General features: G+C 50.2%; 8 protein-coding genes and 1 non-coding gene across 9 annotated transcripts; 5 read left to right on the top strand and 4 right to left on the bottom strand.

Annotated features, from left to right (window-relative positions):
- Positions 1 to 32: 32 nt before the first annotated feature.
- On the bottom strand, positions 33 to 1,645 carry BKA67DRAFT_541014 (flavin-binding monooxygenase-like family protein; the record flags this gene model as incomplete). The annotated part of the gene is made up of 2 exons (XM_046100856.1): positions 33 to 1,546; positions 1,603 to 1,645. 2 exons carry the CDS (start codon positions 1,643 to 1,645, stop codon positions 33 to 35), a joined length of 1,557 nt encoding a protein of 518 aa, XP_045952537.1.
- Positions 1,646 to 3,577: 1,932 nt separating this feature from the next.
- BKA67DRAFT_663893 (uncharacterized protein) lies at positions 3,578 to 4,438 on the top strand (the record flags this gene model as incomplete). Its single annotated transcript, XM_046108269.1, has 1 exon — positions 3,578 to 4,438. One exon carries the CDS (start codon positions 3,578 to 3,580, stop codon positions 4,436 to 4,438), a length of 861 nt encoding a protein of 286 aa, XP_045952538.1.
- A 247-nt stretch (positions 4,439 to 4,685) lies between these two features.
- BKA67DRAFT_541016 (major facilitator superfamily transporter) lies at positions 4,686 to 6,336 on the bottom strand (the record flags this gene model as incomplete). The annotated part of the gene is made up of 2 exons (XM_046100857.1): positions 4,686 to 5,864; positions 5,917 to 6,336. The coding sequence occupies 2 exons, from the start codon at positions 6,334 to 6,336 to the stop codon at positions 4,686 to 4,688; spliced, it is 1,599 nt and encodes a 532-aa protein (XP_045952539.1).
- Positions 6,337 to 7,561: 1,225 nt separating this feature from the next.
- BKA67DRAFT_663895 (glycosyl hydrolase) lies at positions 7,562 to 8,680 on the top strand (the record flags this gene model as incomplete). Its single annotated transcript, XM_046108270.1, has 1 exon — positions 7,562 to 8,680. One exon carries the CDS (start codon positions 7,562 to 7,564, stop codon positions 8,678 to 8,680), a length of 1,119 nt encoding a protein of 372 aa, XP_045952540.1.
- A 400-nt stretch (positions 8,681 to 9,080) lies between these two features.
- BKA67DRAFT_t168 lies at positions 9,081 to 9,154 on the top strand. The gene has a single exon. It is a non-coding gene; the product is annotated as a tRNA-Val (tRNA).
- A 1,492-nt stretch (positions 9,155 to 10,646) lies between these two features.
- Positions 10,647 to 12,832, top strand: BKA67DRAFT_541018 (Sodium:solute symporter family-domain-containing protein; the record flags this gene model as incomplete). Its single annotated transcript, XM_046100858.1, has 3 exons — positions 10,647 to 10,724; positions 10,780 to 12,193; positions 12,246 to 12,832. 3 exons carry the CDS (start codon positions 10,647 to 10,649, stop codon positions 12,830 to 12,832), a joined length of 2,079 nt encoding a protein of 692 aa, XP_045952541.1.
- A 19-nt stretch (positions 12,833 to 12,851) lies between these two features.
- BKA67DRAFT_582999 (calcium-activated chloride channel-domain-containing protein) lies at positions 12,852 to 15,849 on the top strand. Its single transcript, XM_046104040.1, has 5 exons — positions 12,852 to 13,326; positions 13,382 to 13,535; positions 13,595 to 13,898; positions 13,948 to 14,376; positions 14,425 to 15,849. The coding sequence occupies exons 1-5, from the start codon at positions 13,197 to 13,199 to the stop codon at positions 15,589 to 15,591; spliced, it is 2,184 nt and encodes a 727-aa protein (XP_045952542.1). The 5' UTR covers positions 12,852 to 13,196; the 3' UTR covers positions 15,592 to 15,849.
- A 1,154-nt stretch (positions 15,850 to 17,003) lies between these two features.
- BKA67DRAFT_663898 (uncharacterized protein) lies at positions 17,004 to 17,501 on the bottom strand (the record flags this gene model as incomplete). Its single annotated transcript, XM_046108271.1, has 1 exon — positions 17,004 to 17,501. One exon carries the CDS (start codon positions 17,499 to 17,501, stop codon positions 17,004 to 17,006), a length of 498 nt encoding a protein of 165 aa, XP_045952543.1.
- Positions 17,502 to 19,342: 1,841 nt separating this feature from the next.
- On the bottom strand, positions 19,343 to 20,460 carry BKA67DRAFT_663899 (uncharacterized protein; the record flags this gene model as incomplete). The annotated part of the gene is made up of 3 exons (XM_046108272.1): positions 19,343 to 19,923; positions 20,011 to 20,116; positions 20,191 to 20,460. The coding sequence occupies 3 exons, from the start codon at positions 20,458 to 20,460 to the stop codon at positions 19,343 to 19,345; spliced, it is 957 nt and encodes a 318-aa protein (XP_045952544.1).
- Positions 20,461 to 21,515: the final 1,055 nt, after the last annotated feature.

The following is a 21,515-nucleotide window of genomic DNA, read 5'->3' on the forward strand; positions in this document are numbered from 1 at the left end:
CACTTGTACATACTTGGACCTCAAGCTTCGTCTCACAACCCAAGTAGTTCTTCTTCCTTTGCGGTAAACTTCTCCTTCCCAGAAGATATTCTTAACACCGTTGCCTTCGCCAGGTCCGGCTTCTTGCCATGGCCCAGCAGCCGCCACTGCGCACTGCTTGTGATTTCAAAGTAAACAGCAATCAACACACTTAGGGCCTCGAATGGTCGACCACTCGTGAACACCTGGCCCAACAACCTACCGAACGAGGGCCTCGCTCCTAGCGGCTTCAGCAGACTGTCGATGTACGGCACGTAGGTCTCGGTGTTCACGTGTCTCTCCGACCGCACGTACGTCTTGGCATGCCATGCCTGCCAAGCTCGAATCTCCTTTAGCAGCGCCTCACCCTTTGGTACGGTGTGGAGTCCTGCAATCGCCCCAACGGCAAAGCGTGCCTGCGCTTCTACGGCGGGCGGTGTAGGACCGGGCTGCTCGATGTAGCCCACAAAGTAGAGGTTCTCGTATCTTGCCGGGACGATGAGCTTGTACAGATCCGTCTCGAACTCCGGCGTGTCTTGGTTGCTCAGCACGTCGCTGGGCAGGTAGGGTCGCTCGCGCTTGTATCCGGTAGCCGAGATGATGACGTCTGCTTCGACCGTTTCCCCGTCCGCGAGTACGACTCCGGTCTCTGTGAAACTGTCGACAGTGCTGCGATGGACCTTGATGGACCCTGTGCGCACTCTTTCGATGAACTCGCTGCGGACCGTGGCGTTCTGTGCCATCATGCCGTGTTCTGGTTGCAAGACCTTTGGGTGCTTGCCCTGCACGAGGTTCAGCAGCTTCGTGTTGAGCCACTCCGCCACGGATGGCGGGAGCCAAGTCTGCGACACACGGCTGTCCCAAGATTCGATAGGTTTACCGAGGACGTAACGAGGCATCACCCAAGTTCCTCGACGTGTTACAAAGTGTACTTCTTTGGAACACGTTACGAGTTCGCTGGCAATGTCCACGGCAGCCGAACCGGCGCCGATGATCACGACACGTTTTCCCTCAAAGCGGCTAGGCTTACGGTAGTAGTGGCTGTGAAAGAACTCACCCTGGAACGCCTCGCAATTCTTGAATTTGGGGATAATCGGAAGCGAGTTGATGCCAGTGGCCGAGATCAGGACATCGTAGATTCCTTCCTCTGGCTGCTTCCCGTCTACTCCCTGGGTCCGCACGTTCCACTTGCCGTCCTTCGCTTGCGAGCAACCTAGCACCTTGGTCGACAGGCTGATGTGTTTATGGAGTCCGAAATAGTCGGCGTAGTCGAGGACGTAGCGATGCATCTCCCGATGGCTGAAATAATCGCCGTGTCGCTCCGGGTCAATGGGAAAGTCGCTAAATCCTGTTGTGTCGCGGCATGAGTTCAGAATGACACCGTCGTACATGGACGACTGTAATTCGCCCTTCTCGTCCGGCTCAGCTTGATACGCCCATTGCCCACCGATTTCCGACCGACCCTCGAAGATGTGAGCCTTGATACCCTCGGCAAGACATTCTTTGAGTGAAACGAGCCCGGATATGCCTGGATCTGTGTCAGCTTTCTTGTCTGCAAAAGTATGGGTGTCTCGGCAGCCTTACCAGCGCCAATGATGGCGACCCTTTTCTTGTCCTCGCCCGCCATAAGTTGTTGAGCAACTGGATTTCACTTGAATGAAATTAATATAACGGTGTCGCCGATGAGTATCGGACTTCTTTTTGAAGCAGTGTGAGGCTGTACTGTTCTGGAGTCTCTTGCCCTCTCAGGTAAGCGCGCTCCCTATCTTTAGATTGATTCCTTCATCAACGGATCAGCGGCCGACTTCATGTTAGCGGATCCCTCCAGGGGCAGGGTGACGGCCAATTTAGTGGGAACCATAAGCCTGGGAAATTAGCTTCAACACACTAACCTAACCTAGTCGCCTATGTAAGCTGGAGGACGTTGTAAAAGTGCTCCATGCCATGGCCAACTGGAATGAATGTACGGATCCGTACACTGCAAATACATTCGACCAGTATCTGGCGGAAGTGCAATATGCAGTTCTTTTGAACATGTTTTACTGAATTTTCTATGCTCAAATTCTTTCACGCCCTGGCGACTGAGACCTTGTTGATCATACACATGAAGAACATATGTCGCTAGCTTGCCCTGTTGTGACCTTCGGCATGGTGGAAATGTGGTACTGTACAGGTGGCATGTAGAAACATCAGCCACTAGGTTAGTTAAAATTAGAAGCCCCGAACGACAACGAAACTTTGTGAGACAATGTGGCTGGACGGTTGGAGTAGAACCTCATGCGATTCCCGTATCCCACTAGACTAGTTAGACCCGGCTTTCGAAGTGTTCTCCAATCCTCCCATCCGTGCATGGTTCACTGCCCTGCGTAGAATTGACATAAAGCACTCAGCCGTTGTTGGTCATCGCTCGCCTGCTACAAGCTACTGATCCATTATTAAATATACAGTGTTGTGATTATATTGCTGTTCCTATGTGTCTTTGGTTGAAATCATCCTCTCACACGGCCCACGACTAATGCAGAGGTCTCCACGTCGGGAAGTAATCATAGAAACAGATTAATGCCTGGGAGCACTCTCATGTTTCCGCCGAATAAGGAGTTCTTATTGTATAGTATAAGTAACATCTATGCAGCTCACTGCACATGTTTCTAAGTTGGTGCTTGTTCGTATCTTGATTTAATGATGTCGAGCATTATGTTTATGCGAGATAACAAACGAGTCTTCGTTATCATTCAGAGACATCTACGAAAAAGTTAGGCGTGGAACGCGACCGCTAGAGATAAGAGACGTCACCAAGGTAACCTGGATGCAGACTACCTCAATACCATCAACAATCGCAACAGATATCATCATTTCGGACTCAGCTGATGAGAGATAAGACCTTATATCACATTTCTGACGCTGGGACTAGAAAAACCCCTCATTAGCTCAGTGGCGCTGGATCCTGGGACATCATCTTTGTGATCTTTCAGGTGGAACCACTCACAATCAGAACATTTTTGTGATTATAATGCATTCAAGCTGGTCCGTAAACGTATATTCTCCACAGAACCCTCACTACTATAGTACAATAGCTTGTGGAAATGTTATTTTCAGTGGATGAGAATGTTGAATCGAGTCCCTTATCGCGGCACGGGTACCGGACCGAAGCCCAAAAGCTGTTAGTGCTAGACCCGTGCCAATTTGGCGTGGCGGACGAGGCCCTGTGATTGTGGAAATTTTCGAATGACAGGGAGGTCCACGATGCCGACTTCGGTCTAGACTCGATGATGAAATCGAATAGTCAAGCTGAATTTTTGTTTCTTTGCGCTTCATGACTGCCGAATGCCGGTGGGCAGTTTAAGAGTCAAAGGGCACCCTTGCCGAAAACCCGTGGTTCAATGAGTTTTGTCTCGAAGCAAGATTGAAGTTGAAAGGCGCATTGCAAGTTTGTTCTTGGGATCAGACTGTCAAACAGGCGATCGCGAGTACACAAAGCATCCATTTATCTACAGATCAGACTACAGCAAGCTTAATAAGTAGTGCATCCACATAAGCGCAAAGAGCGTGGTTCGCAATCATGGCCCCAGAACCCGTCTTGCCGACGTCCAACGACACATCGGATACTGCCTCCATAAACTCGGTGTCGCGAAACCAGCCCAACTCGTCGTTCATCACCCGCGCGCGCCTACGCGAAGATGTCAATATCCAGTACGCCGATATACCAGTCTGCCTATGCAGTCTCGTGTCCGGGCTGTGCGACAGCGTCGCCTTCAACGCCGCCTCGGTCTTCGTATCCATGCAAACAGGCAACACGGTCTTCTTGGCCCTCGGAACCGCGGGGCTCCCGGCTAACGTGCCAATGCTATGGCTGAAGGCGCTGTGCTCCATCGGGTCCTTCATGGCCGGCGTCTACTGCTTCGGCCAGTCGCGCCGCTTCCGCCCCCAATCCAAGCTCACGCTCGCCGCCAACTTCCTCATGCAGAGCATCCTGATCTTCATTGCCGCCGCCTTGGCGCAGGGCGGCGTGGTCCCCGCGTTCGGGCTCCTGAGCGCCGCCGAGGAACTTGCAGCGCGGAAGGATGCGGACCTGAAGGTGTTGGGACCGATTGTCCTGCTGGCTTTTCAGTTCGGCGGCCAGATCTGCGCGAGCCGCATCCTTGGGTTCAACGAGGTGCCGACGAATGTCCTGACCAGCGTGTATTGCGACATCTTCAACGACCCCAAGCTATTCGCGCCGTTGAGGGCAAACCCGAAGAGGAACCGCAGGATCGCGGCCGTGCTCCTCATGCTGATTGGTTCGGTCGGCGGCGGTTGGCTGGCGAGGAGTGATGCGGGCATGAGCACAGCACTTTGGATTGGCGGCGCCATCAAACTTGGCATCGCTGTTGCGTGGCTCCTGTGGAAGCCAACCGAGCTCAAGGTGGCGGAGAAGAAGTAACCGGCGGCTCAGTTCATTACGATCACTTTCTCAGAAAAATAGATTTCACAATAGATCTAGACAGACATAGATGGAACGAGATGTAGACAAATGTAGACAGACCTAGATGGAAGTAGATGCAGATGGAAGCCATGTGGCATTAGTGGCTTGTATTGGTTTGTTACCAAGAGATAAACTAATATACTCTCACAGTTATCGCTTATCGCTCGGCTTTTTATTCTTCTCCTTCAACCTCGATGTCTCTTGCTCAGAGTATGTAGCGGAAGTTTGGGTTCTCGCGATCGGTCAAATCCTCGAAAGCGTGAGTCAAGTTGTGCTCATCAGCTATCTGGCCTAGAGAGTCCTTTTTCTTGTTCTCGCGGGCCAGGTGCCACCTGAAGAACAGAAGAGTCAGAACAAGTGCCGTGTAGCAGCCGATATGGACCGCAAAGGCGATGAAGTATCGAGGCTGGTTCCATTTGAGGAAGACCTGAGGTCCAATCGTGTTGCCCACAGACCAAAAGATGAAGTTAGTGGCGACGACGACGGACTTCTTGGTCTGCCCCGCGACGTTACGAGACAACATGGAAAGACCCAGCGTTTGAGCAGACCAGAACGAAAGCGTAATGTAGTACGAGATAAGCAGACCGACGTGCTGAGCTGTGGTCTCGCTTGGTAGAGCCATGAGAAGAGCTGTGCCGATGAATGACGGAATAACAAATCCCAACATGGTCCAGATATTCTGATTCCACTTCTTGACTAACCAGACGGATCCGAGCAGGATGGCGATGATGTAGGCGCCAAGAACCATGGACAACAGCTGGGTTTGGAGAATACTGAACCCAAAGCCAGTAATGATGATACCCGTAAAAGAACCGAGACCACTTGTTGGGAGTGTGGTAAAGAGTTGGATGGCAGCATAGCACCAAGTTTGCGGATCTGTCAGTGCCTCATAAACTTGGTACTTCTTGAACTCGCGGTTTTGGATACCAGTCTGGTTGGAACGAACACGCTCGACCATGAGACGCTTGTCCTCCTCCGAGAAGCATTTGGCACGCATAGGGGAATCCGGCATCCACCAGCCTACAAACACGCCAAATAAAACGGAGATGATTCCGTAGGTCAAGAACAGCCACTGCCAGTTCTTTAGCGGGCCAGATGAGATGAGTGTAAAGAGGTAGGCTAGCAGACCGCCAACGATTTGCTGTGCTCCGTTCATCATATACCAGTATGTCACCCTGGAAGCTTGTTCCTCTCTCTTGTACCATACTGAAGACAGTACAACAAACGCCGGCTGACAAGCGGACTCGAAGAGACCAAGGAGGGTTCGTACGGTGACCAAGCCAGTAAAGCTCTTGCAAGCAGCGTGGGAAGCTAGAACCGCGCCCCAGGCAATGACAGAGAAGCTCAAGTACTTGGCTACAGGAACGCGTGCAATGATCCAGTTCTATTACATTAATGTCAGCTAGTCGTTTGATCAAAGGTTTTGGGCTCATTACCTGAGGATATTCAACAATCAAGATTGTTATGTAGATACAGCTTGTCAACCAGCTGTACTCCTGACCTACGAGGCCGGCGTCGTTTTGGATACCCATTATTGAAGCAAACGTCATGGTTCCCTTATCGATAGCCTGGAGAAAGTAGACTGTGATCATGATAACCAAAACACGCCTATCGATCATCCTGCGCAATCTTCTGTTCTCTGACTCGGAAATCTCCACGGTGCCTTGTCCAGCATATTGGGCAAGCTCCTTATCGACATTGTTGTAGTTGGTACCGGCGGTTTTCTCCAGCTCGTCGACATGAGGCTCAGGGTCAAGGGATTTTCTTGTCGAGTGAAAAGACTTTCGGACTTCATGGCCGGTTGGCAACTTGACTGATGCGACCACATCGGGGTCTGCAGGTTCTAAGGACGACATGATATCTCGCTAATAACCTCGATTGAGTTGCAAGAATCAAGGAAAGGCCAGAAATGGAAAAGAAACACTCGAGATCGCCTCTGAAGATTCAAGAGAACAAGAGATGGATCAGCAGAGTCGGGGATGGGTCACATCTTTTATCCCCATCATATTACCCCAGGCAGATCCCGACCCCATGGGCCATCAAAGCGACCATCCGTTGTAATGCATGCGGGCCAGCAGCTGCTTCCCAGTCCATCGGTACCCACGATCCGTGGAGAGTTCCAGCATCATTCCCCATGGTCCAATTACGAACGATGTGAAGTAGAGCCAGAAGTAGATCTTGTTTGAATTCGGCATGGCATTCCGCGCTTTCTGACCACACGTTCAACAGGGACCGACTTTGTTGGCGGGCTAATGGGCGGTTTCTCATCCTGACTCGCGCCTGTAGCACAACCCCGGGGTCGGTTCCCAGGAAGCCTTCATGGCCTTCACAGCACAACGAAGTGCGGGTTGTAATGGACCGAGGAATCTGGGGTCTGGGGAACAAATGAGAGTGCAAGGAGTTAAAACCCCGCACCCCAACATCCCCAATTTTGACCACTTGAGTTGCGGATCCCTTGACGCAGGGTTCGCCTGGGAGGACGCGTGTTAAGGGATTATTGTGCATATCCTGAATATAATCATATTATTGTAAATCCGGTGGGAGTCAGGTAAGCTTGGTTTGCCAATGAAAGGTCCGAAGACACCAATCTCGCACAACTCGCTGTTGTGAGCCCGAGAAGCCCAGTTCTATTAAACGACAACCCACCCCTGCCAAGCGACTTGAGCTACATCAGGTCATGCTCGCCTCCACCTACGCCAAGGCTGTACGAAAGTGCACTACTCTATCAACATTGGCACAGCTGTTCGGTCGGTTGATGGCCCGAAACCCCAGCGTTGAGGGGTTGGGGTTTCTCCGCCAAGCAGAATACGAATTCCTTGGTGGATCATTGAAATAATGGTTTTCCCTTTTATGTTGACTGGCTTGCCATTGTTGTGTCATATTGATTCTGCTGGCGTCGGATTGCTGGATGTGAATTTTGGGAGCCCACGTGAAAGCCCTCGCTTACACAGTTCGTCTATACCCCTGTACCGCAGCCCCCAAAAGCTTCTTGTCGCCGGGCCTTTTGTTCAGTCGAGCATTAGCCTATCATCTCAGATCTTAAACACACCCAAGACTTAACTACCGAAACAATATACCAGGATGCCTGCAGAACTTCACGGCATCAAAGCCAATGACGTCCATGCCAAGATCCAGCTGTTGATCGATGGCTTGGTCAACATCAAAGACAACTCAGGAGAATTCCTGATGACTTTGGCAGATGGCCGAGTCATCGACACCAAAGGATGGAATGACTGGGAATGGACCCATGGTATTGGTCTCAATGGTCTTTGGGCGTACTACAGCCTGACCGGCGATGAGAAGTATCTGAGGATAATTGAGGACTGGTTTGCCAATCGCTTTGCCGCCGGGGGCACTACCAAAAATATCAACACAATGGCCGTGTTCCTGACATTGGCATACGTCTATGAAAAGACCGGCAACCAAACATATGTGCCCTGGCTAGATAGCTGGGCCGAATGGGCAATGCACGACCTCGAGAGGACAAAGTACGGTGGCATGCAACACATCACATATTTGGAGGTCAATGACCAACAATTATGGGACGACACATTGATGATGACCGTCGTACCGCTAGCAAAGATCGGACAGATTCTTAATAGACCTCACTATATTGAGGAAGCAAAGCGGCAATTTCTGCTTCACATCAAGTACTTATTCGACAATAAGACTGGTCTTTTCTTCCACGGTTGGACTTTCCATGAAGGCGGACACAATTTTGCCAATGCTCGTTGGGCCCGCGGCAACTCATGGATCACAATTGTGATACCGGAATTTTTAGAGTTGCTGAATCTGGATCCGAACGATGCATTTCACCGGACTTTAGTTGACACTTTGGATGCACAGGTTGAGGCTCTTGTTCCCTTGCAAGTGGAATCAGGTCTATGGCGTACAGTCCTGGATAAGCCGGAAAGCGAAGGGTCATATCAAGAAGCTAGTGCAGCAGCAGGTTTCGCTTTTGGTATTCTGAAGGGCCAAAGAAAACGATATCTCGGAAAGCAGTATCAAGAGGTTGCAATCAAAGCTATCAAGGCGGTTCTGGAGAACATCGACAAGGACGGAGAACTTCTACAGACGAGTTTCGGTACCGGGATGGGCCATGACTTACAGCATTACTATAATATTCCGATCACTAGCATGCCGTATGGTCAGGCAATGGCCATCATCGCTCTTGTAGAGTTCTTGAGGGTCTTCTACTAGTCTAGATGAGTGTAGAACCGACTCAAGACATGATAAAGAACAAAGTCTGAATCTGAAGCGACAGGCTTGCGCCAACATTTACATCGTACAAACCATTGTTTGCACTATCACGTGCTTAAAACCAAGCTTAAAACGCCAAATCCACATCGAATGGGTCTATCTCTATTGATTGCACTTCAGTTCCTGACTTGAGCATATCGAACTATTGAGTCGATATATTCCTATTCGTTTATTGCCTCGAGTCAGGAGCGGGGTCAGCGCCCAACTAGCACCGTAGTGAGCGTCGTAATAAGCGGGGTTGACAAATCTGTAGGCTGGGCAGCCAGAATTACGAACATAGTACGTGTTACACGGGACTCTCTCACAACAAAATCTGGGTTGGTGTCAACACCATCTCCACGGCCGGTTGGTGTAGTTGGTTATCACGTCAGTCTAACACACTGAAGGTCGCCGGATCGAGCCCGGCACTGGTCATCGTGCTCTTTTTGCTGGTTGTTTTGATATTCTATGCTGGTGAGCATATCCTAGCGAAAATCATTCCAATATTTTTTTTGCTCGAGTGCCCTTGTTGTTGCTAGACTAAGAGTAGTATGTGTGTATTGACAGTACATCACTGTGCTTATATATGCGTTGCCTTTGACAATGATTTTGTATGAAAGATTGTCCATTGTTCGGGCACACGTTTACGATTTGTACTCGACAGATGCAACTTCACCCTCCTAGAGCTGACACATTACACCCATGGTGGAACATGTGTGCTCACGCTACACGAGTACTGCATTTCAATAACAACTTTTTGAACACCATCACGGCATAGTTGTATATTACGGCATGCTAGAAGCTCGCTTATCTCCTATATGATGTTGAATATTGAATCGAAATCGCATCTCCTTGGGAGATAGCCATGGGTAATATAAAGTATGTAATCATGGTTCTTGGATTCCTCGATGGCTGAAATTAAATCGACGACAAATGTTTCTCGGGCGACATGCGCCAATAGGGAGTTGGGTACCATTTTGTTAGCCATTTCACCCCGCGAACCCTAGAAGTCATACCCTTGGTACGTCGCGCCACTAACAAGGATTCTAATCATTCTGCATGCAAGCTTATCAACAACATTGCCGTCGCCAACACCCATGATTGGTCAATTTGTTTTCATAGCTCTTATCGCTGACGAGATTCCATCATGAAACGAGCATCTCCTCTTGTGCAAGCGAACAGCCGCTGTTCTTTATCGCACTTTCTGACGACATGGGACGCGAAAACCAGTCCACACTAACGTTAGATTCCTCGGCAGCAACTACCGCTGTCACTCTCCGACCTAAAGAACATAAGATTCACGCGTTATCGGACGCTTTCCAGCCCTGTCACTTTACTCTGGTGTAATTTTATTGGCTGTCATAAGGCGGTAGTCATTTGAATCGAGCAATATGCTATGCTTATCATGCGTCTGTCGGTTCAAACTTTCAGATATCAAAAGATTATGGGCCACAAACTATCGCCAAGATGCAAATACACCCTGTTAGCTGCGGCTAGTCTGTACTACGAGAAGCCTATCTGTTGTCCTCCCCGACATTAGCAATCTGTTTCATGACTAACCATGAAGCTTATCCACAAGATATATCGGATGAGCTAGTACTGTAGTATACAGTGAGACCTTAGCTTGTGGGGGCCTCGCTGTCCCGCATGCTGGGACCCGACTTGGTGAAAGCCGGGGTCGATGGAGGGCTCTACATTCAACCAATAGCCATGGCTTCTGGCGGCTGTAAAAGCTTTGGTCGATGTCGGAGCATTGCTTGTCTTAGTTGAGATCTGCACAAGACCTTGAAGTCGTGGTTCACACTTAAATGGTAGGCTTATCTGCTGTTCAGTTCAGTTTACTCCTGGCCTTCTCACACCATTCGCATCCAAATGTGTGAAAACTTGCCATAACTACAATCCGTGGGCAACTCATCACAACTTCAAAATGGTGAACCCACCTCTAGAGTCCGGTGTGGGCTATGGCATAGTCCTTGGCCTGGGCTTCGCATTCGCCTTAGGCATGGTAGGTCACACATCTACCAAGACGCGATTGTCTGCTCACATTTATCACCGTACAGATCCTCGTGACATTTGTCTTACGGCGATACAACTCTGAGCTTGTGACTTCGGAAATGTTCAACACTGCTGGAAGAACAGTGAAAAGTGGTCTAGTTGGGTCTGCAGTCGTCTCATCATGGACATGGGCAGCGACACTTCTGCAAAGCACAGGCGTATGTTACCGATATGGTGTCTCCGGTCCTTTCTGGTATGCTTCTGGTGCCACAGTCCAGATCCTGTTGTTCGCAACTCTTGCCATTGAGCTGAAGAGACGTGCACCGAATGCGCATACATACCTCGAAGTCGTTAAAGCTCGATATGGAACCTGGGTTCACGCCGTCTTCACCGTGTTTGCGCTAGCAACCAATATCTTGGTCAGCCTGATGTTGATTGTGGGAGGTTCGGCCACTGTCTCTGCTCTTACCGGGATGAGTCAGATTGCAGCTATTTTCTTGCTGCCTGTAGGTGTTGTGGCATACACGCTGGTCGGTGGCCTGAAAGCGACTATCTTGACGGATTGGATTCACACATTCATCCTGTTGATCATCATTATCATATTTGCACTAACTGCTTATGCGACGTCTGATACCCTCGGGTCTCCATCGGCTGTCTATGACTTGCTTGTGCAGGCTGCTTTCGATCACCCTGTCGAGGGCAACGCTGAAGGAAGTTACTTGACCATGCGATCTCAAGAAGGCGTTATCTTCTTTGTGATCAACATCGTTGGTAACTTCGGTACTGTCTTCCTGGACAATGGCTATTACAACAAGGCGATTGCTGCATCACCAATTCACGCTCTCCCCGGCTATATCATTGGCGGCTTGAGCTGGTTTGCAATTCCTTGGCTGACCGCAACCACCATGGGACTTTCGGCGTTGGCTTTGGAAAGTTCTCCAGTGTTTCCGACTTATCCCGACCGTATGTCAGATGCTGATGTTTCGGCTGGTCTTGTGTTGCCATACGCTGCTGTTGCTTTGCTGGGCCGTGGCGGTGCTATTGCTACTCTGCTCATCGTCTTCATGGCTGTCACATCCGCGACATCTTCTGAGCTGATCGCCGTTTCTTCTATTTGTACTTATGATTTGTACAGAACCTACTTTAAGCCTGATGCAAGTGGCAAGAGACTGATCTGGATGTCCCACTTTATTGTCTGCGCATACGCTCTATTCATCTCAGCTTTCTCGGTTGGTCTTTATTACGCAGGGATATCTATGGGTTACCTTTATTTGATGATGGGTGTCGTCATTGGTTCTGCTGTATTACCTGCAACTCTGACTCTTGTTTGGAACGGACAGAACAAGTGGGCGGCAGGACTATCGCCAATCCTTGGACTTGCCTTCGCGCTCATCGCATGGCTTATCACCGCCCGTAAGGAATGTAATGCTCTTGACGTCACGTGCACCGGCTCTAACAACCCCATGCTTGCTGGCAATGGTGAGTACAACTTCTTGACCTAAAATTTCCCAAGTACTCACAGATTCTGTAGTTGTTGCGCTTCTATCGCCAGTTATCATCATTCCTCTATTATCCTTCGGCTTGGGACTTCAGCACTATGACTGGGTGTCGATGATGCAAATCCGGAAGGGTGACGACCACGACCTTGCCACTACCGCTGGCGTCGATCTTGAGAACGTTGTCGGCGGTCACACTGAGACTGACACCGAGTTTGCGGAGGAACAGAGCAAGCTCATGCGCGCAAGCAAAATCTCTAAATGGACCACTGTCTTCATGACACTGGCGTTCTTGGTTGTTTGGCCATTCCCGATGTTCGGGTCTTCGTATATTTTCTCCAAGCCCTTCTTTACCGGTTGGGTCACTGTTGGCATCATCTGGATCTTCTGTTCTCTCGGCGCGGTTGGCATCTTTCCTGTCTTCGAAGGAAGACATACACTTATGCGCACTTCAAAGGCGATCTTCATGGATATCACGGGTAAGAAATCGGTTCAGACTATACGGGCTGAGCACACCGAAGAGCTTGAGCATGAGATTCGCACTGAGAAGGAGAAGGCTGGAAAGGGCTCCGATACCCCTCCGAGCCGAGAGGTTCCCCAAGAAGCGGTGTTTTCTCAATAAGAGTTTACTATAGCTTCTGGTTCCACAATAACAATGCAGCCGGTCAATTAATCCTTTGATACCCTTTCCTTACCAATTTTCCAAACGGCTTCTATAGTAAATTTAGCTTGATCCTTCAAAAATGTTCTCAGGTCTAAATTCATGCCTATCTGCTGAGTATACGTGGTCAATGCTTCGGTGCATGTTGCCACATATTGTCTCTGCCGGATATCCGAATAAGCGCAGGGCTGACGGAGGCCATGTGGGTACGCGCCGGCAGACGGCATCAAGTTTCAAATCTGACAACAGCAATCATTTCGTTCTTTCTACTTTCTAGACCGCTTTAGAACCCTCGGGACGGACTGATTGCTTGTCAACTGCAAAAATGGAGGAGCATATCACCTTCTCTGTATTGCGGGCCGATACTTTCCCCCAGCATATTCCGCGGGCCGATGATAGGAGCGGTCTCACTTATAACGACAAGTATGTAGTTCACTACGACTTCGGTGAAGTGGGTACGTATCGCCCAGCTCAGGTTTAGTGGAATAACAAGTATTGACGTTTTGGTAGATGAGGATACTGCGATTATGGAGGTCCAACGTCTATGTGCAGATATTGAAGGTGCAGGTTTACAGTGTGAAGTCCGCGCTGGCGAAGATCGCTCCCTTCTCATCTTCGTCCGAGCACCACCTGAACTTCTGAATATAGAGATACACAAATCAAGGTACGACTACGATTTTTTTTTTCTGGAACTCTAGGCAATCCAGGACTGACAGTACTCAGGGTGAAGGATTGGCTGTACGGCATCACGAAAACCCAGCCACAAGTAGACAAGAGAAGCAAAAGCCAGCTTGTCAAGGATGCATTCGAAGCAGAGAGCATTCTTTCCGTGTATCATCTGGTCAACTGGTCCAAGGAGAACGGTGGTGCAGGCATCATACCTGGCTTTGGTAAATGGGAGAACGTCAAATCAATATTCCCGATTCATAACGAACCCGCCAATCGCAAGCTTCTTAAACACCTGAGCAAGAAAATACTCCTTTCCAAGGATGATCTAGACCAAATACGCGATTTGTTTGGCTCTTCGGTAGGCAGCCTATGTTGCGTGTTGTGTCACCATCGCTGACTCTTCCCAGGTTGCTTTCTATTTTGCGTACATGCAAACTTACTTCCTGTTCCTGGCATTCCCAGCCACGACTGGCATCCTGGCATGGGCGTTTCTTCCGAAGTATTCTCTCGTATACGCAATCCTCACCCTTTTTGGCTGTACGGTATTCCTGGAATACTGGAAGATCCAAGAAGCTGATCTGAGCATCCGATGGAACGTGAAAGGTGTTGCATCTCTAAAGACGAATAGACCGAATTTCATCTATGACAAAATCGTTGTCGATCATTCAGGGAGGACAAGTCACTACTATCCAAAATGGAAGTCTATTGCTCGACAGTCACTCCAGATACCGTTCTTGGCATTTTGTCTGCTGACTTTGGGTGCTCTTATTACCATGGTCTTTGCAATCGAGGTCCTGATATCCGAAGTCTACCAGGGGCCATACCAGCAGTACTTGGTATGACTAGCCATCACTTCCAACAAATTGTATGCTAACAAGTCGTAGGAATACCTGCCAACCCTCCTTCTCGCTGCAGGCTTACCCTACATGAACTCTCTGCTCGAGGACGCCGCCACGGGTCTCGCCGAGTTTGAGAATCATCGTACGCAGGACTATTTCACAATGTCTCTCACCCAGAAACTCTTTGTACTGAGCTTCATCGTCAACTATCTCCCCATTCTCCTTACCGCATTTGTTTACATACCGCTGGGCAACCAGATCGTGCCATGGCTGGGTGCATTCCTCCCCAACACATTGGGCAAACCGCTCGACCACCATTTCTTCCAACGTGACCCTGACCGGCTACGGAACGAGGTCATAGCCCTGACGCTCACAGGCCAGCTGTCCGACATGTTCGAGGAGATGGTCGTCCCCTACGTGATGCACCGGCTCAAGTCCTGGTATCACGCTTACAAAGCATCTCGATCTCACTTCTCGAGTCTCGACGGCGACGACCCTTCCGAAAAGGCGTTCCTCCGCAGCGTGCGCCGCCAGGCGAGCCTGCCGTCATACAACGTGCAGGACGACATCTCCGAGATGGTGATCCAGTTCGGATACCTAGCCCTCTTCTCCCCGGTGTGGCCGCTCGTCTCCGTGGGCTTCCTCGTCAACAACTGGATCGAGCTGCGCTCCGACTTCCTCAAGATCTGCATCGAGCACCAGCGACCCCACCCCGTGAGAACCGACGGCATCGGCCCCTGGATACACTCCCTCGACACGCTCACCTGGCTGGGCAGCATATGTACCGCAGCCGTGGTGCACATGTTCGGCACCCAGGCCGGGGCCAGCAGCACGGTGCTCGGGAAGGCCCTCGGCGGCGTGCAATGGTGGAGTCTCCCGATCACCATCTTCGTCAGCGAGCACATCTTCCTCGTCCTGAGGGCGCTGATCCGCTTCGCCCTGCAGAGGGTCGGGTCCGAGGAGGTGCGCAAGGAGCGCCACGAGCGCTATGCGCGGAGGAAGAAGTACATGGACGAGCTCGAGGCCGCCAACAGGGCCAACGAGATGCTCGACGTTGGTGCCGTGCAGCGCCGCAAGTCGGTCCGCCTGGCGGACGTGGATGTCTTCTGGACAAAGCAGGTCGAGAAGGGCTCTAGCACCGAGGCTGGTATTGGGCTTATCAGGACTCTTGGGCGGAACGAGAAGACGAAGCCCGTGGACAAGAAGGATTGACTAGCGTTGCACCAACTGTATCAACTCGTTTAGCCACACTCACTTATAGATTCCCATTATGTAACATCATCCATATTCTTTTTTACGTTCATAATTCTTTTCACAATTACATCTTCCATTGAGGATATGGGCTATCCGGTGTGTTTTATATGCAAACAGAACGTTTGCAGAAGCCCATGTTGAACGGTATCAAGTCAGCAGGTCTTGCGATTAGGTATCGAAATAAAGTATTGAAACGTTCGGGTGGGTAAGCACGTGAAGCTTTGATATATATATCCTTTTTCTGTTTTTATCCATTTACGCCAATCCTACAGACCAGGGCGTGTCTCGTGACGATGCGCTTCAACGTAGGACACAGGGCGGAAAGAGAAAACTAGTAGTCCTGCAGGCAGAAGGGCATTTGAGTATCTCAAATAAACCAAGAAACAAAAAGAAGGTATTTGAATTCAATTATCAATCATCGTTACAGTAAGTCCAGAACAGCTCGCCGTTGCCAAAAGCGAGCTGCGCCCTTTCCCCCCACCCCTAAACAACGGGTTCCCCCTCCTCATCTCAGCCCTATGTATGACGGGCGGCTGACCCTGCATGACAAGATGCAGGCGCAGATCCCGTCTGTTCCTTGCATTGCTGACACACATGCGCACCCGAATCCAGATTGCGAAGGAAAACAAGTGAAACAAGCATTTTTGAGCCTCATCCGCCTCCCGTGAGGAAAGCTAGGCCGCGTAGAAAAACTCTAGTCTAGTCTAAAACCAGTTCCTCCGGGGCTCGCTGTGTTGCAAAAGCGGCTGCCTGGAAGGAGAAGAAAGATGAAAAAGAAAATCCCCGCTAGGATCTAAAATAGAAATCATGGGATGCGCCAAAAAAGTGAAGGGGAAACATGACGGAAATGAAATAGAAAGGGCCCCAAAAAGAAGGAGAAGGATCCGAGAATATTAAGAGTAGAAAACAAAAAAATGGAGAGCAAGGAATGAAAGTGCTCTGTACAAAAATTCCATCCAGAAGCATAACAGTTGCGGGTTAATGAAAGCGGTGCCGACTTGGGTGCAGGGATGCCAGAGACCAGCTATGGTATTTCTGCGATCTCAAGGCCGGGAGGCACAGCAATGGTGGGGGCGGTGTCGTAGATATCGGGTCCTGTCGTATGGCACAGTGGGGTAGATCCCTTGCGCCGAGTTTGGCCAAACGTCGCTCTGCATCCTGATCTCCGGGACCAGTAGCTAATTATGAATTTTCTGGTGAGCTTGACGGGTCCACTGCGAGTGGACGCCTGTCTAAGTCTATGGAACCTGGGACTCGTGCAGGTAAATTGGTAGATTGCATTCGCAGATGATCGGTTGAAAGAAGTGAAGGAAACGAAAAGGAAAGTTGTGATATAAGAAATGTGCAAGCTTGAATTCTTCCGAATCGGTTCAGAGGTAAAGTGGCATGGAGCCGTGATTAGGTAACGGGTACATGGACTCGGACGAGTTGTCGTAGCTGCCTCGGAGAAAATAGCTTTTTATGCCGTCTACGGCGATCCACATGGACATGTAGAGCTTGATGGCTTGGGACTGCTCTGCACCCATTGAGTCGACATGATCCGATCGACGTGGGCTGGGAGGTGGAGTTGGCACCGGGGGTCGTGGAGGACCCAACGGGCCGGGACCCCGTGGTCCAGGACCTGGTGTTGGTGGTCGAGGAGGGTATGGGAATTGGCGTGAATCCATATGCTTCTGGAGGCGGGCAAGAGACTGGCTTGTGGTATTTCTAGCCCTTGAATCACCGCTGGCATAAGGATTCTCGTGGGCCAGGAATCCCGTGGACTTCTTGGCTGTCGAGAAGGGAGTGTTGACCTTCAGGTCTTCCGTGGCGAATCCTCGGTGGTGCCGGGGACAGCCATGTGGTGACGGATGCTGTAAAGGTAGCATTCTGATGAACACTATCTATGATACTGATATGATGTATGTAGAATCAGAGAGGGAATGTGTGTTCTGAATGGATTGGTGTTGCTGGGGTTTCTGTCTGGACATCACTCAAACTCTGCAAGGCAAACCATATGCTTTATATCCCGAGTATCCATCAGTGTGGAGTATATTTTGTTCATCACGAACTTTCCAAACGAGCAGTCACACTATAGCCCCCAAGAGAGACAACGCCGCCACATCATTCCGTGCGACTTGAAAGCCCCATTATGGCAACATAGTTCATGGGAATGTCAAGCCATGTTACAGGACATGTCTATGACTAGTCGATCCTGGAAGATCCGCAATCCAAGTATAGATGCTTGAGAGTGGTCGTACCAAACGATCGGGACTGACACTGATGAGCTGCAGCCTATCACCTTCAATCCATGAGGTTCAGATAGAAGAACAGTTATTGTGACTGACATCATCTTGGGAATGCCTGGGGCTCATGCGGCGTGCGCGGGCAGAGAGAAAGCCCAAGGATTGTGCATGAGTTCCATGTTCAACCATTATTTTTAAAACACAATCAAGCTAATCCAGCTTGAATGGTTACTGTAAAGGAACGTCTGTGCCAAATCGTAGAGCACAGAATTCGGGTGCCTATTCTGGAGGATTTAGTAGATGACTAAACTAGTAGCAATACTCGTAGGGCTGAAGTTTAGCAAGGCATGGCCCCTACCTGGCTTGCCAAGCTCAGATTATATAATTTCCCATAGCCACAATAACCTTCGTATTCCGAGTAAATTGCAAGAGCGTGCCGATATGGTCACTGAGCGGAGCGCTCATCGTTCCAGGATGAGACAAAGTGGGTACCGGACCGTACGGCGAATACCATGAATAACCTTTCCTATCGCTTTGGTGAGTTGAGGCAAAAGTTATCACATGCCGAGGTGAGATCATGAATACCAGTTTAATAGGATTGAAGGCTGGAAACTAAATACCAAATTCCACAAGGCCGTTATAGCTATAGAATTCCGCTTGCGCAACTACGGCAGAGGAAAGGCCTCGGCTCGGAAACGTTGCAAGATATTCGGGACCGGTCCCGGAGGAGCCATGTTTCTAACTCCAACTAAGTACATGATGTTGGGGCCAGATGAGATGTCATATTCGGATTTGATCCTTGGGGCTGGTGGGCAGGCAGTAAACAGCGGGTTAGAACGCATGATCTGCAGCCATGTTAATGCAGCAATAATACTGAGAACTTCTTTGCATTGGAGAGGACTGCGTATGTTCTCAACTTAAGATATGAGCCTCCGTCCTATTGCGGCTCCAAAAAGCGACCCTGCCATACAGTCAGAACAACCCAGGTGAGGCAATCACCAGTATGCACGCGCCGCATGAACGTCCCACGAGCCCATATACACTTCTGACATCATCCGACGTGGTATTGCTGACTTGTACCTGCGGCGATTCCAGCTGACATGATCCGCAAACGCCGATGGTATGATTGGAAAGATCGCATTCAAAGGAGGAATATGACTAATCAAATTTTGTTCGTACCTTTCTGCTCGATAGCGTAGGCAATCAGCAACCATCAACCACGTCATGTTTAGAGCCTAGGCCGCAAGCTGGTGAGCTTGTGTATGGAGTGATGGAACAAGGCGCAATGGTCTGTAGCACATAAGCAAAACTTGGCCCAATGGCAATGCAACGAAAGTCTGTCTGTTCATTGTCCGGGAGGAGAAAACCTCACCATACCCCAGTATTTTATGTGCCTCCGCCCAATCACATAGGTATCAATTTATCCGTTCAACGCCCAGCCCAATGCAACCAATTATCTCTTCTATTCTCCTTGGCTTTGTTGTTCAGCGGCCACCGCGGCCACGACTTCTCGAGTGGCTGCGGTAGCTGTCGTAGCTGGGGCTACGTCTTCGAGCGTCACGATCATCGTCTAAGCTGTCCCTACGTCCACCACGGCCACCACCTCTTCTTCTCGGGGCAGGTGATCTCGATCTCGAGTCATCTGAGGGGGAGCGGCCGCGACGAGGCGGAGGGGATCTGGAACGTGAGTTGGAGGGGGAACGCGAGCCGGGACGATAATTGTTTTCACGGCCTCTTCCTCCACCACGTGCACCGCCGCCAAAGCGAGGAGAGCGAGCACGGCCGCCTGAGGGTCCTCCCCCAAACGAGGGACCACCGAAGCCACCGCCTCGCGGCCCTCTTCCTCCCCCAAGTCCTCCCCTGGGGCCGGGAGCGGGAACGCGGGGGTCTATGTTGGCTCCCCGGGTCGCTGTAGGGGGAGATTCTGAGAACTTGCGACGGGGTAAAACGATGGAGACGTTGATGACGGCGCCATCCAGCTGAGCTTCGTGCATGTGGGCAATAGCCGCCTCGGCATCGGCCTCGCGGACGTAGAGAATGTATGCAGTGCCTCGGTTTGTGTTGACTAGACAAAGTTGATGTTCGTGTCAGTGTACCTTGTTCTATGCAAGCTCTATGCAACAGGGAGGGGGCTGGTGCGGGTGTGGCATACATTGTCGGTTCATGGGCAAATCAAGATCTCTGATGCTTCCGTATTGACCAAATATTTCCCGTAGATGATCCTCGTTGATGTTCTTAGTCAACTTCTCAACTACGATCTGCCACGATGCAATGTTCTGTTAGCAAGCCAAGTCTCTTCTCTTTGTTCTGCTGATGATGAGGCTCTACGAACCTTGGTGCTTCCCCTCAGGGGGCTCTCGCTTCTGGGGCGACTCTCGCGGTCGCGACTCCGGCTCCGAGTGCGGGTGCGAGTGCGACTTATGCTTCTGCTCCTGCTCTCACTGCGAAGTCTCCCGTTGTTGTTGCGACGACTCGGAGGGGTGGCAGATCGGCTGGGGGAGCGGCGGCGACGGACTGGTGAGGGCGAACGGCTGTGTCGTGAGCGCGGTGTGACCGAACGAGCATAACGCTGGCGAGTCGGCGATGGGGACCGAGAATCCATCGTTTTCTAATGCTACAATGTGTTCTAAGTCGTCTTGGTCGGAATGAATGTGGTGGTGTTCGGGGCACCAAAGCAAAGCAAAGCAAAGCAAAGCCCCCAAAAAAGCTAAGAGAGCTTCGGAACGGAGCTGGAAACTAGAACGAGACGCGACGTCAGCACGCGGCAGCTACATTTTAGTGGATAACCCGCTGTAACTTATTCACTGTCAACCTAGACTAACCTAGCACAGTTAAGTAATTAGCCTCCAGAATTAGTCGATTGCATTAACGTTTGGGGGCCTCCACCGTCTAGCAGAATATCCTCACAATAAAACTAACAGAATACTCTAACAGAATACTCTAGCAGAATACTCTAGCAGAATACTCTAGTCTAGGTTAGACTAACAGAATACATAACGCCCACAGTGTGTACTCGCTCTTTTTACGATCTCCCCATTAGTTGAACAATGACGCTCTATTATTCACTCTAAGCTTTTCTCGCATCTCATTGTCCTGTCTTGTCTTGTGTGTTGAAAGCACTCATACTTCCATGTTACGCTTGCATCCAAATGAAAATCATACTTTTACCGACCAACCTGTTGCCCTTAACGCTAGCATAATGCAATCAACCATGCTGTGCTGTCCTTTGCCTCGACATCCATTGTGCCTCAGCTTCTGGGCACTTTGACCTCTAGTCTAGATGGGAAGTTGCAATGGCCATGCCGCCAGCCACAACTTCTGCTTTCGTTCATGGCGGCCGTTATACAGGATACCCTGGGGTTCCATGTGCTTCGGGGCCTAGAACCACGGTTATTTCACGAATGGGTTGTGTATTCCCACCTGGAACTATCAAACGGGAATATCTACTCCAACCTTAGACTAGACTATATGGAATGATACATGTCCATTATCCAGCTACCACAAACTTCTCCCGCCTCTACCCGAACAATCTGTTCATTCATTTGCCCATAGATTGCAGCATCACATTGTCAATATTCGCACACGGGTGTGAACGGTGAAACACGATACTGACTCCAGATGGTGAAATGGACGAGTTTGCTGATCGTCCCGACGCAA

Source organism: Truncatella angustata (assembly GCF_020726525.1).
Source record: "Truncatella angustata strain MPI-SDFR-AT-0073 chromosome Unknown BKA67scaffold_10, whole genome shotgun sequence".
Classification (NCBI taxonomy): Eukaryota; Fungi; Ascomycota; class Sordariomycetes; order Amphisphaeriales; family Sporocadaceae; genus Truncatella; species Truncatella angustata.

What these genes read in the sequence shown, in the direction of transcription:
- BKA67DRAFT_582999 (XM_046104040.1), top strand. Translation starts at nt 13,197, where the DNA reads ATGGAGGAGCATATCACCTTCTCTGTATTGCGGGCCGATACTTTCCCC. An exon ending in ATAGAGATACACAAATCAAG is followed by an intron (nt 13,536 to 13,594) that starts GTACGACTACGA and finishes GACAGTACTCAG; the next exon opens with GGTGAAGGATTGGCTGTACG. An exon ending in GCGATTTGTTTGGCTCTTCG is followed by an intron (nt 13,899 to 13,947) that starts GTAGGCAGCCTA and finishes GACTCTTCCCAG; the next exon opens with GTTGCTTTCTATTTTGCGTA.